This window comes from Antrostomus carolinensis, unplaced genomic scaffold (assembly GCF_000700745.2).
Source record: "Antrostomus carolinensis isolate BGI_N321 unplaced genomic scaffold, ASM70074v2 scaffold20335, whole genome shotgun sequence".
Classification (NCBI taxonomy): domain Eukaryota; kingdom Metazoa; phylum Chordata; class Aves; order Caprimulgiformes; family Caprimulgidae; genus Antrostomus; species Antrostomus carolinensis.
The window spans coordinates 16,694-35,311 of NW_010314515.1; the positions used below are offsets into that span (position 1 = coordinate 16,694).

General features: G+C 37.4%; 2 protein-coding genes across 3 annotated transcripts in view; one reads left to right on the plus strand and one right to left on the minus strand.

The window, feature by feature from the left end:
* Positions 1–14,006, plus strand: part of TXNDC11 (thioredoxin domain containing 11) — a 26,467-nt gene extending 12,461 nt beyond the window's left edge. For both annotated transcript variants that reach the window (XM_029084890.1, XM_029084891.1), the window contains 6 exons: positions 218–418; positions 2,933–3,716; positions 6,075–6,220; positions 7,459–7,568; positions 8,618–8,698; positions 12,879–14,006. In XM_029084890.1, the coding sequence (XP_028940723.1) occupies positions 218–418; positions 2,933–3,716; positions 6,075–6,220; positions 7,459–7,568; positions 8,618–8,698; positions 12,879–13,515 (1,959 nt within the window). In that variant the 3' untranslated portion in view covers positions 13,516–14,006. The remainder of the gene's footprint in view (positions 1–217; positions 419–2,932; positions 3,717–6,074; positions 6,221–7,458; positions 7,569–8,617; positions 8,699–12,878) is intronic.
* Positions 14,007–16,038: 2,032 nt separating this feature from the next.
* Positions 16,039–16,302, minus strand: SNN (stannin). The gene has a single exon (XM_010167676.1). The coding sequence runs from the start codon at positions 16,300–16,302 to the stop codon at positions 16,039–16,041; it is 264 nt and encodes an 87-aa protein (XP_010165978.1).
* Positions 16,303–18,618: the final 2,316 nt, after the last annotated feature.

The following is an 18,618-nucleotide window of genomic DNA, read 5'->3' on the forward strand; positions in this document are numbered from 1 at the left end:
TTTTTTTCCCCTTCAAGATCTATCCAAATGACATCATGAACTATACTGCTGAGAACATTTGCAAGTGGGTTCTAGAAAATCGAGAGATGCTCATACGCTGGCTGAGACCACATGGTGGAAAAAGCCTTCTTCTAAACAATGAGCTGAAGAAAGGACCAGCACTTCTCATATTTATACCTTACAATCCCTTAGCAGAAATTCATCCTCCCCCTTCAAGATCTATCCAAATGACATCATGAACTATACTGCTGAGAACATTTGCAAGTGGGTTCTAGAAAATCGAGAGATGCTCATACGCTGGCTGAGACCACATGGTGGAAAAAGCCTTCTTCTAAACAATGAGCTGAAGAAAGGACCAGCACTTCTCATATTTATACCTTACAATCCCTTAGCAGAAATTCATCCTCTTTTAGATGAAGTAAGTGGAAGAATTACTTAACTTCAAAAATACTAGAACTTGAGAACTCTAGTCAGGGTTCTTAGCTTAATTGTGACAAATATCTCAGTTTATTTCACTGTTCCAAGTATTCAATTTTATTTAAAAACACGTTTTCTCAAGCCGTATTATCACAACTGTCTTACGCTGGTTTGCATTCCGCACAACATGCCTTTGTCTCATGTCAACAGTTGTTTACAACTAGCACCTAACTTTTTTCCTTGACTCCCTTCTTTCTGTAGCGAGTGCTGTGAGAGAGATCTTTTGGTTTCCTGTTCCAGCTGACATAGCTCAAACAAAAGAGCAAGAACGTATTGAGTATTCAGGTCTTGTGTTTTGTCCACCCCATTCTATTTCTCCTGTCCTTCTGTCTTTCCCCGGGTGGTTACACAAGGAAGAATTGACTTTTTATTAAACCATACAGTGTTATTTAAAATACAGCCCAATTGAAAAACTACTCAGAACTAATCTGATTTTTATATTCTGTGTATTCCTTAGTCATCTCCCAATTTTCTCTTCCTATGCCACTATTTCCATTTCTGAGCTGCCTGGGACAGGGGTTTGTGTAGCTGTGCAGTAAATGAGAAAGGGAAACTAGCTTGGCTGAAAAATACTTTTTTCCCTGTGCTATTTTTCAGTTGGAACCCATTGTCCCATTTAGTGTATCACCCAGCTGCACATCACAGTGGTGATGAGCATGGAACAAGAAACAAGCATCTATGGAAGCTGAAAAGCAGGGCTAAGTTTTGGTGGCAGTGCTCACTTATGTAGTGCACTTATGCAGTTATGGCATCAATGTCCTGGAATGTGTGGTTTCCACAAGGAGGCTTAATTAATATTGCAGTGTCTGAAGTAATGAGGACAAAAAAATGAAATAACTTATGATACCATATTTAGCCAAACTAGAAATAGACACAATAAAAGCTAGACTTCTACAGGATAGAGTTGGGGAAATCTTTGCAGAAAGTCTGGAAAGTAACTGCAATTATTCTTGTACTAACCTGTCTTATTTTTGTCAGACTTAATTCAGTGATGCTTGTCACAGATTAAACATCCTAGGAACACTAGGAAGGCACCACTTATTTAGATCAAATCAGTGCAACATAAGATATTCCGTTTCAGATTTCATTCTGATAAATAACAGTATTTATCTATATCAAAATGCAAAATACAGAATGTTCCAGTTGATCTTGTATAGCTTCACCTTGATAAAGAGGTGTCATGCAACTTGTTTACTGTAGGAGGTAAACGAGTTACTGCAGCCATCCTGTGGGTTTCATCAAGCGATGAAACCACTTCACTGTCAGGCAGTTGCAGAGAACAAGGCTGTCATATGTTGAGAGCGTTTGAGAGCAATTTTTTTTTTTTTTTCCTGATTGTAGCTCACTGAAATGAGATTTCTTATTGCAAATCAGGTTTTCTGTTCATAATTTCTTCTCATGTTTCTCTATATAGGTAGTAAAAATCTTCAGGCTAGATTATAGTATGAGTGGTCAGTTTTTCAGGATGAAAACATCTAACAATGAATTCTTAAAGACTGTAACAGACTCTTGCTATAGACCACATCTTAATACTGATGGTCTTGTGACACAGCACCCTTCCTAGATGTGACAGTTCAACCTCCCTTTGATAATTATAATGATTCCCATCAAAGTGTTCCTGTATAAGAAATGTGTGTACATTCTGTAGTTTGATTATGTTTAACATGATAGATGAAGGAATACTTCCTCTTTCATTTTCCTTTCTTGTGTGTTCTGTTATTTATCTCCTAGAAAGGGAATTCTGTCTATGGTCCATACACATGACTTTTTTTGCTGCTTGTTTTCCCCTTGGTTATGAAAAACAAAATGGTGATGCAGCACAGGAATGTTTGCATTGAGAGGCAGGATTTTTTCTTTTTTTTTTTCCTTTTTTCTTCTTCCAATAAGTCACGTGTTACTGTATGTAAAGTACACCTGCAGTATTACAACTGTATGTCTGTGGCTGGGAGAATACTAACATTGCTTCAACGCTCTTAGTGATTGTTAGGAAATTGGTGCAGTACCTATATAAAAAAAAAATCTCTATGCCCTTTTCATATGGGAATGGTTTTATTTATTTTCTCCTTGTATTGGAAAATAAGGGAAATTCAGGAACCTGTGCTGATTAATGCTTCATATAATGGGATTTAACCTTAAAATGTAGTGTTATTACACTGTGATAAATATGATGCAAAGAGGACCTTGAGATCAGTGTAGTGAACTGAAAAAATTTTAAAGTGGCTTTTTTTTTTTTCTGTACATCTAATTCTTACATGCTGAAATATCTGAATATTTAACTTTGTTATTAAGTCAGAGCCTCCTATAATTTTTTGTAAGAGTGAAGAAGAGTAATTAACTTAGTGTTTCTGAAATTCCGTCTCTAGTTGCATATATGTTGTTAAACCTGCAATAGATAACTGCTTTTTAGTGAACTATATACAGTTAAATCTTGGTTTTGTTTTTTTTCCCCCCATAGATTACCAAAGTGGCCTTGGAATACCACAACTGTAATAAAAGCCAGGCAGCTAAGCCAGATCCTCAACACTTAGGAGACACCGATTCACCAGCTTTTGATTCCTCTGTGCCAGATGTACATATGAAAGTATCAGAAACATTTTCAATAACCAAGTACCCATGCTGTAACACGGTGGTGCTTCCGCAGTGGCATTCAATATCTAGAACTCACAATGTCTGTGAGCTTTGCATTAACCAGACACTTGGTGTCAAACCAAATAAAGTCCATGTGCCACACTGTAACTTTTTAGAGATAGAAGCAGCTTTGGACTCTTTCTACCTCCAGGAACATACCTTTTTTCAGGTTATATCAAATACCATAGAATGCAGCAATTTCTTAAGTTTCTATAGTCCCTTTAGCTATTACACTGCATGTTGCAGGACAGTAAATAGGCATTTTTTAAGTTTCATTAGTTCTGAGAAGACCATCTTTCAGACACCCAAAGTAGAATTTTCTTCCCATGGGAAGAAAGATAACACCCAACATTCTATTCCTCACATTGAGGATAGGAATTGTTTTATTCCTGACCTTCATATTAGTGGCACTAACATTACTGGTCTGAGCTGCAGGACCAACAAAACCTTGAATCTCTATCTACTGGATTCAAATCTATTTTGGATATATGCTGAGAGACTAGGAGCATCAAAATCTACTCATCTTAAGGAATTTGCTGCCATTGTTGACCTGAAAGAAGAAGTGCACTATGTCCTGGATCAAAATCAGTCACTGGTTGGATCTGCCCTGGGTATGGTATCAACTTTACAAATGCTTGAAATAAGAAAATCAAGTTTGCAAGTAAGCTTGTGAGTGGAAAACTTAATGCCGTTCTCAAAAGTGAGACTGTAGTCAACGTTGTGAATTGTAATTTATTGTATTCTAACTTAATTAGTAGTTAACCAAGCAGTAGAAACATGTTCTAGGTGGCGTGAGAACTAAGTTTCATATACCAAAAGTAATTTGCCTTAAAAGAAGTGAACCTCGGAATGTGTGATTCTTGACTGACTGGTGCACTGAAGGAACTGGTGAAATCTAAACCAATTTGCTTGTGGGGGGGGAAAAAAAAAAATCACTATGCATCTAACACATTTGATGTTACAGAAGACATTTATTAATGGTGGTATTGGTAATTGCTCAGCTGTTCTGGGTGTTAAAATATCCCAGAATTTTGTGAGAATACTGCTTGCTTATCAGCAGAGATTAGCCCTTCCTGTTGTCCTCTGAAACCAACTTAGAAATTGTTTGAAATTTATTTTGAGAAGTATGTGTGTTTTCAAGGTAGAGCTCTGAAGTGATTTTGGCCAAAAACGAAAAAACAAAAAATGCAAAATACCAACCAAGCCAATGATTGCAGTTCTGATTATTTTGCAAGTTATTGAATAAGATACAACACGCCTAACCACATGCGTTTACCTGTCATGATCATGTGTAAAACTGAGTCTATCTTCAGAAAATGCAAGGTTTTTTAATGTTAGCAGTGAAAGTAAACATGGAAGTAAATTCAGGTGAACATAATATTAAAATAAATTATTCAAGAAGCTATATAAATATAATTCTTATAGCATTAATTACATTTCCATTTTGCCATAAATCTGTAAGTCCAAAAGTAGACATAACATAGAACAAATATGCTTACTAAGGATCTCATCCAGACCTGTATCCTGTCTCCATCCCAGCCCCCTAGAAAAACAGCAAAACCCCAGTGACCATAAAAGGATGTTTAGGAAAAAATAAGATCAGAGTGAGGAGATACAAATTTCCTTCCTCTTTCTGCTCCCAGTACTTTCTGTCTCAAACTTTTTTCAGGTCACAGGATTTCCTGAGCATGATGAGGGTTTTTCTGCTGAGAAACACTCAGTATATTTCTATTCCAAGTCATTTGAACTTCTGGAAGATTTTTGGTTTTACATATTTTGTCAAGGCGTCACTGTGATCTATTTCTGGTTTTGGGGGATTTTTAATAATTTTATTTTACTTCCTTAAGCCTCTTAACTTTTGATATTTTAAAATAACAAAACAGATTTGTGTTTAATACCTCTAACAGATTTCAGTTTTTACAGATAGTTTCTAAAATGTCAGGAGTATGCCTTTTAATTAACCCCCTCCTTTCAATTAGTACTTAATCATGCATAGAGATTCCAGATCTGGAAATGTTGAAAGAAAAAAAAGTTTTGGTCTGGTGTGATAATTTAATGAAATGCTGAATAGTAAATATAAAATTAAATGTACTGAGGTTTCATTTCAGAGATAAACATGATGATCTGATATTTTATATGGATATACAGAAGTGCCACTTTTACTTGGGCCTAGTTTTTGGGCTGGAAATACCAGCACAAGATGTTTCTATGTGATCAAATAATTATTTTTTAGTGTGTTTGATGTTATATCTTTTGTCTTGATTATTGAACACTTTAAATGCGTAGAATAATGTTTCTCTATTTAAATTGAAAAGAAGGATACAGTTACTGCTTTGCAGCAGTTTAGAGAACATGATCCAGACTCAGAGCAGCATAGCTGAAGGTAGTTGAGGACTTCAGAGTTTATTTTAAATTTCTACCACTGGCCAGCTGCTTGTAAAATATCTTAAAACTAAGGAGAAAGTTCAATGAAGAGGAAGGTGGTCACTGGTAAAAAAAAGTGGCTGGCCATATTGGCATGGGAATGCACAGTCGTTAAAGGTCTAAAGCAAAAGGAGAATTACAGGCAAAGTAATGAAAAATGACAAAATAAATGCAAATAAACAAGGGCCAAACACTTCAATGCTATGCAGAAAGTGAGAAATAGTGAGAGGATACTATTTCTGACTTGCCAGGTGTGTGGTTAGATTAGGAGGGACGGGAATTATTATAGTACACTGAATAGGAGTAGAAGCAAGATTTAGAGAGTAGTGTGGTGAGTGAAAGCTGTAATGAGCAAAACAAACAACTTGTTCTCATATCAGTGGTGGTTACTCACCAGTTGATACTAGACTGTCAAAAATTAATGACATCCAACCAGGTTTGAATTTGTATTTTCTCCATAAGTTCTTCTGAATTCCAAAGTAAAAACTGCCAAAATCACATTTGTGAAATTGAAATGACTTTGTTATGTATCGATTTCATTTCAGAGAACTTCATTAAAAATTTCAGTATTCTCTACAGTCCCTTGAAAAGACATCTTGTTGATGACCCTTCAGTCCGTTTTCAGGAACAGCATGTAATCACTGAAGTGACTACTAATACCTTCCATGATACCGTGTTTTTGAGTGAAAAGGTACAGTTCCTTACTGAAAAAGTTCCTTGCAAGTTATTGCTCAGACTTCTGAGGAGAGGGTCTCGTTCTTCTTTTACAGCTTTGCTTGTTTGTAACATAAAATGTTATTTTCTAACAATTCAAAAGTATGTTTTCTGAAAAAAGGAAATTCAAACAGTGGGATCTTAAGTAAATCTGCAAAAGACTTTCTGGTGTTAAAAGAATCAAAAAGTCAGTGCAACTCATTCCCCGACAGGTTTCTGCCACAGTTCAAAGTTCGTTGGGTTTTTAGGGGTTGGTTTTTTGGGTTGATTTTTGGGGGGGAAGAGGTGTGGGTTTTTTCCCGTGTGTTTGAAATACTGATTGATTTATTTATTTTTTTAAAAGTGCCCATGACTTGATTTTCCCTTTTCTTCTTCCACTGTAGCAGGAACACATGCTAAATAGATAGGGTGTGAGGTAACGTTGAAGAATAGTCTGATCTCTATGTTTCATACCTCAAAGGAAATTAATGTACCACTACTTTTTTCTATATGTTACATTTTTTTAAGCTTACTTTAAAAGAACTTAAAAATTATTGCAAAGTAGACATAATGAAAAAAAAATAGAAGATTTTAAACCTAAGGCATTATTTGAAAGTGCACACAAAAAACCCTACAACTCCCACAAGTAAAAGCTTTCGAACTGCATGCCATGAAATTGCTTTACATAAGATGTCATCCTGAACAGTAGTTAAATTACTCTGATTTCTTAAAGATGTGATAGTAAAGATTAATATCCATTGTCTTTGAGGTCTGCAGTGAATGTATGGATCTCCAGTAACTGGTTTCCAGCAGCCTAACTCCTTCCTGCTTTGCCTGGTTAAAGGCAAATAGCAGAAGTCTAGAAATCATCTTCCCCCCTCAATATGAAGTATACAGTCACTGTTAGATATAGAGAAGTTTAAGATTGCAAAAGAATCTTGGCAAGTGTAGTAAAGTTTGGTGAGTTTTCACTTAAAAGGAATGATTCTAAACTAAATAATCCTCTTCATTTTGTCTTTTTATTTATGGAGAGAGAATTCCCCAAGAGTTTTTGTGTGTTAACTCAGTAGACAGAGGCCATCAGTAAATAGCTTATAATAAAGTTTATTAACATTAGGATATAGTTTCCTTTCACATTTTAAGGGTTCCAAGTTTTAGATGGTGTGAAGTCTGGTCCTCCTTTACTGAAGATTAACTACAATAGATAATCAAACTCTTCTCCATTTCATTTTCCAGAATGTCTTGCTGCTCTATTATGCACAGTGGTGTGGATTTTGTGCTTCTCTTAATCACATCTTTATTCAACTTGCTCGGCTTTTGCCTCCAGATAATTTCACTGTGGCAAGGTAAAAAAGATTCTAATTTCATCTCTCTAAAATAATGTAAGTTAATAGAGGTCATCAGCCTAGAAAATAATTACTTATTTTCTCTCTACAGTCTTGTGATAGTAGATGTAAATGTAATCTGCTTAATTTTTCTTTGTTTTTGGTTTTTTTGTTTTGCATTATTTTGTTTTCCTCTGTATAAATTTGGTGGTTTTCAGTCTCACTGCAGTAGTTATGCGGTTTAATTAAAATGAATTTTTAACCAGTGCAATTAACCTTGAAGCTTCCTAATTTCAGGAAGTGAATAAATAAAACAGCATGAAAAAAAAAAATTTTTACTCTTCTCTCTGATAATTTGTAGCAAATAATTATATCCTTTAGTACTGTATTTAAGAAATGGTTTGAGATAGGCAAAATAGGTATTTTTGTAGGTTAACCCTGGTAGGCAGCTAAGCACCACACAGCTGCTTGCTCACTTTCCTGCTCCATCCCCAGTGGGACAGGGGAAGAGGAAAGGAAGAAAAACTCCAAGAAAACTTGGAGGTCAAGATAAAACAAAACAAAATTCTTTAATAATTGAAAGGTAAGTGGGAGAAGAGATAAAAAAGCAAAACAGATGATGCAAAGGCAATCACTCGCCACCTCCTGTGGGTAGACCAGGGCCCAGACTGTTCTCAAGCAAAAGATGGCTAACTTCCTAAAACCCCCTCTTTTGCCTTCTATTGCTGAGCATGACATGATACGGTATGGCACAGCTCTTTGGTTAGTTCAGGTCAGCTGCCCGGTTGTGTCCCCACCCCCCAGTGTATGTACTGTGGGGGCAGGAGGAGAAACAGAGAAGGCCTTGATGCTGTGGAAGCATTGTTCAGCAATAACCAAAGCATTCCTGTTATCAACGCTCTTGTCATCACAATAAAACGTAGCACCATATAAGCTACTATGAAGAAAATTAACTCTATCCCAACCAACACCAGTTTACAGACATACATATATAATAAAAAAAAAAGCATGTGTACAATATATGTTTTGTTCATCTGCCTCTTCTTTTCATCAGTGTCTTTTCTTAACAGAATTGATATCACTCGAAATGACCTTCCATGGGAATTTATGACAGACCGTCTCCCAACCATTTTATTTTTTCCTCATCAGAGGTAATGTAATTCTTTTCCCTGTGGGTTTTTAACTTTAATTTTACTATGTTATAGTAATTACCTGGTTACATGTCTTAGTAGAGAAAAAAGGCAAACAGTAATTCATTTCTGTATATGCATTCTTACTTTATGCATATTCTAATTTTTAAAAAACAACAACAACAAAACAACCAAAAAACCCCAACAGACATGGATAGCTGATGGTGTGCAGACAGTGGATGTTCTCTGCAAAGCTCATTATTTGTTTGTAAGTCTTTATTTATGAACAGCAGCATTACTAACCTTATTCTTCAGTTAATTTTGCTTATTATTTGGTTGTACTTAAAATTATTATTTTGGCATGGTCCAAATAAATTAATGAGTGATGACAGGACAGGAGTTTTCTTGAGCTGTTCTACTGCAGTGTTTCTTAAACATAAGATTTAGAAAAAATTTTTTTTAAACTATGAATATGTCAAATGGTGTGATACAACTTCCAAGTGAAAGCCATGCTTGAAAGTAGTTATTTAATGTAAGAACTTCCTGTGTAAACTAACACTGTGGTTATTGAAATAATCTTGTTTCTTTCTTAAAACAACAGTAACTCTTCACTATTTCACTTAGGCATAAATAAATTTTTTTCAAAGTTTTAAAAGATTTTTTGCTGAAATAGCACAGATACTTTAATGGTCATTAGTGTCCATAATGGTATAGACTGGTATATAATGGGTTTTTTAGCAGTCATTTAAAAAAATATTAAAAAATTACAGAGCATTGCTTTTACAGATACTACAGAATTACATAATGGGAATTTGTATATATTGCCGAAATGTTTTGGTTTTCATTCTGACTCAGCAACAAGTGCTGGACTTTTCACAGTAGAGAAGTAGCAGCAGATTTGTTGGCATTCTAGGAGCCTTGTGTTGTTTCTTTAAAACAGAAAACAAACGAAGCTTCAGTAGCAGTTTTAACACCTACAGAGCAAAAATAGCCAGAGGAGGTTAGCAGAAAAACAAAGTGTACATGCTGTTGAAGTGAAACTATATACAGCAAGCAAGACCTTGGAGAAAGAGCCAAGAAATAAGAGTGTAGGATAGAGAAGTGTAGTTTCAAGGAGACAGCTAGGACTGAAAATAATTTCTGGGATGAAAAAAGAAAGCTGAGTTAGAAGAAGGGAGTTGATTGATGAATGGGTGAACAAAAAAAAAAGCATGGCAAAGGAGAGTCAGGTAGAGAAAGGCACAAAGAGTGGGTCAAGAAAAAAAGGAACACTGAAGTTATGGATGTAGAAGGGCAGGAGAATACATTTAGGACTGGGATGGGACCTGGAATAGCATACAAGGGTCCTGAATCATACTCTTCGTCTGCAGCAGGGAGAAATTCTGAAATTGGTGTCAAACTTGTGTGTCCTTTCTGCTTTGTACCAGCACACACAGTGCAGGTGCATCCAGCCTTTCATAGGCCTGGGGAACAAGAAAGAAATATGCAAGAGAGTGATAAATTTTCAAAAGTGCTCAATTTATTGTCTCAGATATGGTTTTGGTGTCCCATGTATGCCCTATGCATTGGAGTTGATTGACTTTGGGTTTGACAGGCAGTGTTACCTTCATCTGCTGCTTAGGAAAAGCTGCAGTCTTCAGTGCCAACACCCCAGTCCAGTTACTTGTTAAGTTCTGCAGATTCCAAGGCATTTTCCATCAGTCAGACTCTATCTCTGATTTACATACTCCATTAGTTCTGGCTGGCCTGAGTGGCTACAAGCAGAGGACCTGCTGGTTTAAAGATGAGCAGTCTCAACTTGAGTTGAGATGAGCCCCATGTGTTTCACGAGGTGCTGTTGACAATTGAGACTAGTAGTAGTAGTATGCTGTTGTCTTCTACTCTGTTAGGGCAAGTGGCATAAGCTGAAGATCTATAAGGTCTGTTCTATAAACAGCTGTTTTGTAAAGCAGTTCTAGTCTGTCTCTGGAGTGACAGACTTAATAGTTCTAGTAAGATTGTTTTTGTAATGTTCCAATTGGTTTCATAAAGGTACTTTACTTCTAGTCATTGTTTTTTCTCTTGCTTTTCCTCTCCAGTATTTTGTATACTTTGCTGCACCTAGGTAATCAAGAAAATGGGGTTTTGATATTATTTGTAGTATCAGTAGCACTACTGTAGTAGTCATATATTGATTTTGGATGTAAAGGTGCCTCATGAGACAGTTTCTGCAAATTAACTCTGTTCTCAATTTCTTTCCATCATATGCTGTTAATATTTTGGTTTGGTTCTTGGTTTAAATAGCCTTTTAGCTTTTCTGGTACATGCTGTGTTTTTGATCAATAAGAATGGATGATGACATTGTAAAATATTACCACTGTATAATGAGTCAATTTTGTCTTAGTGTAGACTATTTTTTGCCTAAATCATGTCATGATTCATTAAACTTGGATGTGAGCTGATTGTCAGCTGAGAAACTGCTGATGGTAATTACAGGAGTAACTTGGTTGATCACCAGAAGTCTGCAGGGGAATAAAAATCATGTTGCTTACGCTTCCAGAAATAGCTTAATTTTGATGAACAGGAGCCTCATCTAGCTAAAGTTCTTGAAGTATTGATAAAATATGATATCTGTCTTCCACCTGAAATACAGGAAGTAGTTCTCAGTACATTAAATTAGCATATGTTAATATCCCATATGCTAATGAGTTGGATTTCACAGAAAGTATTTTTAAGCCCACTGTAATTGGTAACTGAGTAACTCCCCTGTCCCAGGTGCACAGTGTAAGCAATTCAGAAATGTTAATGTCACGTATGTGGGGATACAGTTGTTGTCCATGGTTTGTGTTGTACAGGGGCAGCAGTGGTAAACTTTGAGGCATTAGCTGTTATACTTGAATCTGGCCTTCTTGCTTTGGAATTTTTGTTTGGGTTTATCCTTTTTCTGACTTGTGTAATTAACCCATGTCTGAATGTATGCTACATGCCATGGATCTGGTTATGAATTTGGCAGCCAAAGGGAAGTAAACTAAGCTTTTCTGTTTTGATGGCTCCCTAATAAAAGAGAGAATGTGCTTCTGACTGGTGAAGACTAAAAATGATAAACTATTGGCTAGCTTCCCAGTGAAACATACTGAAGTGTAAGTAGCTCTACTGCAATAGTCAGGACAGCAAACTCATGTTACACAGGAACACACCAAGTGAAAGAGAAGGTTGAGTTAGTTCCTGGCTAGTCTTCAGAGGACATAGCCTCCTATGTTTTGTGATAGAAGTATACACATGATCCAAAAAGGGCAATAATATAAATATTAGATACAGCTGGAGTTTGTGGGTGTCTTTGTGGGCAGTAGTCTTGAGGAAGAAATTTGGTACTTGTTTGGTCTTCAGGCAGCTTGGACTCTTTTGTCAGGTTCAGTAAGATTTTATGCTGTTGCAGAGAGCAGTGGGCCCACTTTTTCATATACTGGGTTTTATATTCACAGCTTATAATGAGCTTCAGGAAAAACAAAGGAAAAAAAAAACCCACTTATTTGCTTTTCTTCCTTGATCACCTCAGTGGCATGAAAACAAAGGAGTAAGAAGAAGTACAACGATTTTATTTTTGACAGCAAAAGGGCCTTGTGTCTGATTCAAATGACTGCTTACTGTTTAAAAGCAAACTCTACTTTTCTGCTGCTTGCAATGCCCTTCTGATGTTGGAACACACTAAGCTACTTCCAGGATAACATCTCTAGGCTCAAAATAGTAGTTTCCCATCAGATAGCTTTATAGATCTGGATTTAACTTCTAACAATGTATACAGAAGTAAGAACACTTAAATGCTCTCCTTCAATTTACTAACAAATGTTAATGTCGGTACTGATCACACCTGCCCCACAGTGATGCTACTGTATTTACTTCAAGCTTGTAACCCATAATTGCAATAATTGTAAAAGTTATTTCCTGAAATGACAGAAAATTTTGCTCTCAGACAAATACCAATCCAGTGCAGAGATGCTTGAAGCACCTGGACTGCAATAACGTAACAGGGTTCATCAAAAGAAAATACTGTGTGCTCTGTCTTTATTACATGAGTTCAGGTTGCTCTTAGCTGCTATATTAACCATTCTTGGGAGAAAAAACCAAACCAAGATACTGAGCTGGAGTTGAACAGCAGATGCTTAAATAAAATAACTGCTTATCTATCTGAATGTTTTAATTTTAATTTGTTATGTCTTTCTAGGAAGGAACAAAGTGTGAAGTTCCCTGAAGAGTTTTCAATTAACCTTCCCAATCTCCTTAAATTTATTTTACATCACTCAAGTCTTCCTTCATCAGAGCCCTGTACCAAAGAATGCCTACATAAAGAGACAGTTCTACAGCAAGGACACATCTCCCACTTAGAGAGAGAAATTCGTAAGTTAAGATCAGAAATCAGTGCCCTTCATCAGGTCCATGACCAGCTTGAAGCACAGCTTTCTGAAGCTAGGAGAGAGGAACATAGACTACAGCAGCAAAAACACACACTGGAAAAGCAGCACAAGACTCTGCAGCTCCACAGTGAGCAATTACAGGCCACGTATGACCAGAAGAATCAAGAATTATTAGAAATGGCTGAAAAGCTTCAAGAATTAGCTGATGCCTCAGAAAACCTCCTTAAAGAGAATACTTTACTGAGAATCCTGGTGGCATCAAGGGAAGGAAAGCTACAGAGCAAAGATGAAATTAAAGAATCCCTTCAGTCAGAGCAAACACTTTCTGAAGATAATCTATCAGTTTCAGCAGCTACTGCCAAGCTAGAGGAAAAAAGGAGTGATAATATTGATGCCATAGAGACAGAGCACAGTAATGGAAACAGGACAGAAAGATTGCTTACATAAAGGCAAATGATGCAGTATTGGGTAGGTATTTATGCAAATTTTATTGAAATTCATTGTAAATAAAGACTTCTTCCCCCACATGATCTAGAAAAAGAAAAAACAAATGGAATATTTTTGTATACTTGAACAACTTATTAGATACCCACATCTAAAGAGAAGAGGAGAATGGAAAACACTTTCTGCACTTTACTATTGCACTAACTTGCAAACACCTATCCATTTAAATTAAAGATGCTGATTTTTTAGGGGCAGCAGTGCAAAGCACCTCTGACTAAGGACCAGTTATTTTTCACTGGCTTTCTCTTACAGCTGCTAGAAGAGAAACTAGACCTTTGATTTATACTTTTTCATAATTTCTGAAGTTTGTCCTTTACACTGCATTCTCTTTGCTGAATTAAAATAGAGATAATTCATCTGTGTAATCAGTAAACTTGAATGGACAAAGTCATCTTGCTACAACTATTCTGTTCTAGAACTTCAGCTCTTTATCACTTTTGGAGGCCAGTTACCGACAAATTCATCTTGCTACAACTATTCTGTTCTAGAACTTCAGCACTTTATCACTTTTGTAGGCCAGTTACCTGTGACTGTCTTGAAACCTGGAAGAGCCATGTGTGAACTGTTCTCTACTGAAAACTAAAAGAAAGTCTTACTTGACTTCATCCTTTTCTCCTTGATTTGTAAGAAGTCTAGAATACAGCAGTTTTAAATGTATGGGTCTGGCTATACATGCAAGTCTCATGAGACTAGTATCTTAAAAAAAGCATATGCCAGGATAAGGACAGCCCTCTATCAGCTGTTGCAGTCAAGAAGCAACAGCAGGAGCTTTTCACTACTACCAGCATTAATTTCAGTTCAAGTTATAGCCTTTAATTAAAAAGAAAAGGCAAATGGAGCACAAAAAAATGAAGGTCAATATCTTACAGTAGAAGAAAGGGACAAGACTTTTTGTCTAGGCCATTTTTGTTACAATTCTTAAGCAAGCTTGCTAGGCCTATGTTACTTAGTTATTCCATATGCACAGGTACAAGAGCCCTATCTAATGCTTCCTATAGAGCTGAAGAACTTAGACTTCATTCTTTGTAACTTACCTTAGGGAACAGATTTACAGTAGCTTTTAAGTGTTTAAAATTTCAGTAAGCTATGTATAGAAGTCAAAGCACGTGTGCCTACCCTTAAGAGTTTTAGAATATGCAAGCTGCCATTGGTGGCTCAGTATTGTTCCTTCTCCTCTCCCCAAACCTTTGAGGTCCAGAACTTGCCCTTTAACACATCTTTTTATAGTTCCTGTAACTGAACTATAGCACAAAGCAGGAAATAGAAGGGATGTCCTTATTTGGAAGGACTTTGCTATTGCTAGCTAAAAACTTCTATAAAATGACCAGCAGTCTCCCTTCCCCATATCAATGTTTGTTTTTGTAGGAAAGACTAACACTTACCTTGTAGTAGTACAGTTAAGTCAAGAGAGTTACCTACAAGATACACTAACTGAATTCTATAGTTGACTGACTGTCTGTAGACTAAAATGCCTTTTTACAACAGGCTGTTAACATACACCTTAACTGCTAAGTACACAAACAGGGGTTCTAGGAAAAATTCATACCAGTTGCACTTGTGCTAGTTATAGTAAGTAACTACTTCTGCAGTTTCAGCATGCAGCCCTACAGAAGAGAAAAGCCTGCTCTACTGCCATTTCCAGCTCCTAGAAACCTTCTGGACCATCCCTGAGGGTTCAATATCCATCATTAGTTCCCAGGCTGGAATCCCTCAAAATGGCAGTTTCCTTGCAGTAGCTCCATAGTTAGAGAACTCTGTTCTAGCAGCCAAAAGCTTAACCAACCTAGCTGCAACTAAAGGAAATAACCTCCTTTCTTCCAGCTCCTATGTTTCTTCCCTCAACATGTTACTGAAGGCATGTTACCTTCTTTTCACAAAGTATTCTACATCAGTCCAATAAACTATTAACAGTAGGAATTCTGACTTTAGGGCTGTCAACTCAAGTTAGTAGCAGGAAGCAAGCTTTAGCTGCAGATTTGATTTTGAAGGTCTGGAATCCTATCTACAGTAGTGGTTCAGGAGTCCCTTCGTGTGTTACATACAGTTGCATCGTATTATTCCCATATGCTGTAGAACACAAAGCAGAAAGCTTCTGGCAGCCTATTTACAGTTCACAGTTGTAAAGTAGTTCACATTACAGTAGTAGCTCCATCAAAATAGGCTCAGCTAAACATTCAAGTAACAAAAAAAATGGTAGTAGTCTCTTGACGCTAATATATCCCTGTGTCCATTGCCAGCAATGGACGTTATGCCAGGTGAGTAAGCTCCTGTCAGAGGAATTAGGATATACAATTGATGCAAAGTGCAACTTCTCAGTGCATGCAGTTGCAAACGAAGCTTATTTAATCCTCATCAGGGTGTTTTCTGATGAGCAGTGTGCATATGACCAGGTTCTTCACAGTATAGAGATTCTTCTGCTGGTTACACACATTGTAAGGGTAGTCCACGTACATGTGTTGCTCCAAGTTAGCTATGTACTTCTGTGCCATTTGGCATTAGCTTAGCTTTCCTCTCTACACATGGTCCTTTAGCAGAGTACTGCACCAGAAGAAAGGGCTCTTTGGTTTCTCCTTCGCCCACAATGCTTTCCTCATCTTCAGACTGGCTGATCCTCTGCAGACGCAGGTAACACCAGCAGCCCAGTATCAAGGCACCAAGAGCTGCAATTGCAATCAAAATAACAATAACAGTCACCACTCCAGTGGTGGGGCTGTGATCCATAATAGACATGGTCAATATTTCAGGTTGTCAGACTTCTATAAGGAGATTATTCTGTCCTCAGAGATTCTTCTGTCCTCACGATCAGGCTTGCTGCATCTTCAAACTGCAATGGAAAAAGCAGACACTTAATGAAGTTGTGCAGTTTTACTGTGTTCAGCAACATTATATTCATGGTTGGTATCCTTCACAATGGCACATGACCCTCTTGCATTCAGTGCTTTGAGCTTCTCAGACTCCTACAGTTCTTACTTATTTTAAGCTGTTTCTTCAAACTGCTTCTGAAGATGCAGATTTCTGCATCAAACTAAAGCAAATGAAAGCTAAACTCACTTCCACTCTTGATGTGCTTGTCAAGATAGCACATGGTCAGCCTGGCAAGACGTAACAAGGAGATGGTAGATGAGACAAGACACAGACATATAATAGACTGTATGGAAGTTATACAGTTTAGTATAGAGAGATTTAAGACTGTTTAATACAAATGCTAAATCACAGGTGAACTCTCAAATCCATGACAAGGTAGCCAAGGTAGCAACTCAGCTACCTTTAGTTTTCCTAAAGGAATCCAACAGAAACAGTACATTTAATTTACAAACATCCTTCTTACATACTAACAGTTCCAGGATTGGTAAGCTAATTGTTAAGGTAACTGCAATGCTAATGCATTACTGTAAGTCTCTCCATAACACCAGTCTGTTTAGATGGCTTGACTACATGGTAATTAATTTGTTGTTCATTAAGCTGATAAAAACAGATGTTGCTTTATATGGATTTTTCACAAGAAGCAGGTAGAGCTAGATTTACTGAAGACTAACAAAACACAAGAGCATTATTTTAAGCTTCTGCTCTTAGTGGCTTTCAAACCACAAGAGCAAGGTAGTGTGTTAGGACTACAGCTGAAATTGGATAAGAGGCAGCAAGCAGGAAAATGGGAGAGAAGGGAGAGAAGAGGAGCTCCAAGAGTTCCTTAGTCTGCTGCAGAGTTTTGGCAGGACAGAAGTGTATAGGGGATGTATTTTGCTACTTTCAGTTCCAAATTCACAACACTATTTTATGGGTCATGTGAGCTATGCCTTAAATTTCAAAGTTCTTGTTTACAAAGTTGGTAGCTTTACATTGCTCTGTTTCAACTGGGACATAAGACAGTCATTAATTCATTACTTTTTCTTTCCTGCTACCCTAGCTCTTAGACAGAAACTCATGAACAGCACTAGTAGAGACCATAGCCAGTCCTACCCAGGAACATCTCTTACTTGCACACACTCTGGCTACATTTCCAGCCCTGCAAGCTACAGCAACCAATAGCTTGTAGTGGACCCAATATAACCAACAAAGTCCTGCAGGCCCAGTTTTGCCCAAGTAAGAAAACCAAAACAAAACTAACCTCACCACCCACCCTCAGCAGAGTTGTGTGCCCACTTCAGCCAGAGAGGTGTACGATTTTTTGTCATGATCATCTTGATTCTGCAATGCTTACTCAACACCGGGTGATCAGCTGAGGGTGATTAAGAGTGACTTTCATGTAGTTCATTTTCCTTGGGGCATGTCTGAACTGCAGCACTGTTTGGTCTAGCCATAGCAGTACAGCATCAGCATAAAAGATGGTTTACCTTGCTTCTCCTGCAAGGCACTGCATGTCCACATTAAGCCCTCTTCTGCAGCTGGCGCAATTGCTACCAGCAATGACAAGCCACTAGCACTGCTTCTCTACAGCAACCAATAAGGTGAACCTTATAACCTTAGATTAGAACTAAACAGTTACCGTCACCTAGTAAGCAACCTGACCTGGTTGAAGATGTCCCTGCTCACTGCAGGGAGGTTGGACTAGATGAACTTTAAAGATCCCTCCCAAACCATTCTGTGATATTTTTCCCTCCCCCTTTTTAACAGCTGCAGACTGCAGTGGTCTTAGTTTGACCTGGAAGACCCAGTCAGGTCTGCAAGTTCCTATTTTGGGAGAAATGGGGCTCTTTAAGGGTGCAGGCCTCTGTCTTGAGACAAGGCTTTCTTTCATCAGGTTACACACTGGGCTTTTGCCATTCCAGTTTCTTTTGGGATCCTGAGGAATACAGCTGGACCAGGAAGTCCCCTGTTTGGGAAGGTGCTTTTTCTGAACAAAGCATGCATAGGAGCAGTTCAGAGGAGTTATGAGAGGTAGGCATTTATTGCTGTCCTTGTGTGAAGAGCTGCATAGTACTTAATTCTTATTTGCTGTTCTTGGTCACTTCTGTTTAACATCACAATTACTTCTTAATAATGCTACTGCTGCTTGAAGTTGTGAGGCAATTTAACTCTCTATTCCACCTTTGGGAAAATCTTGATGTA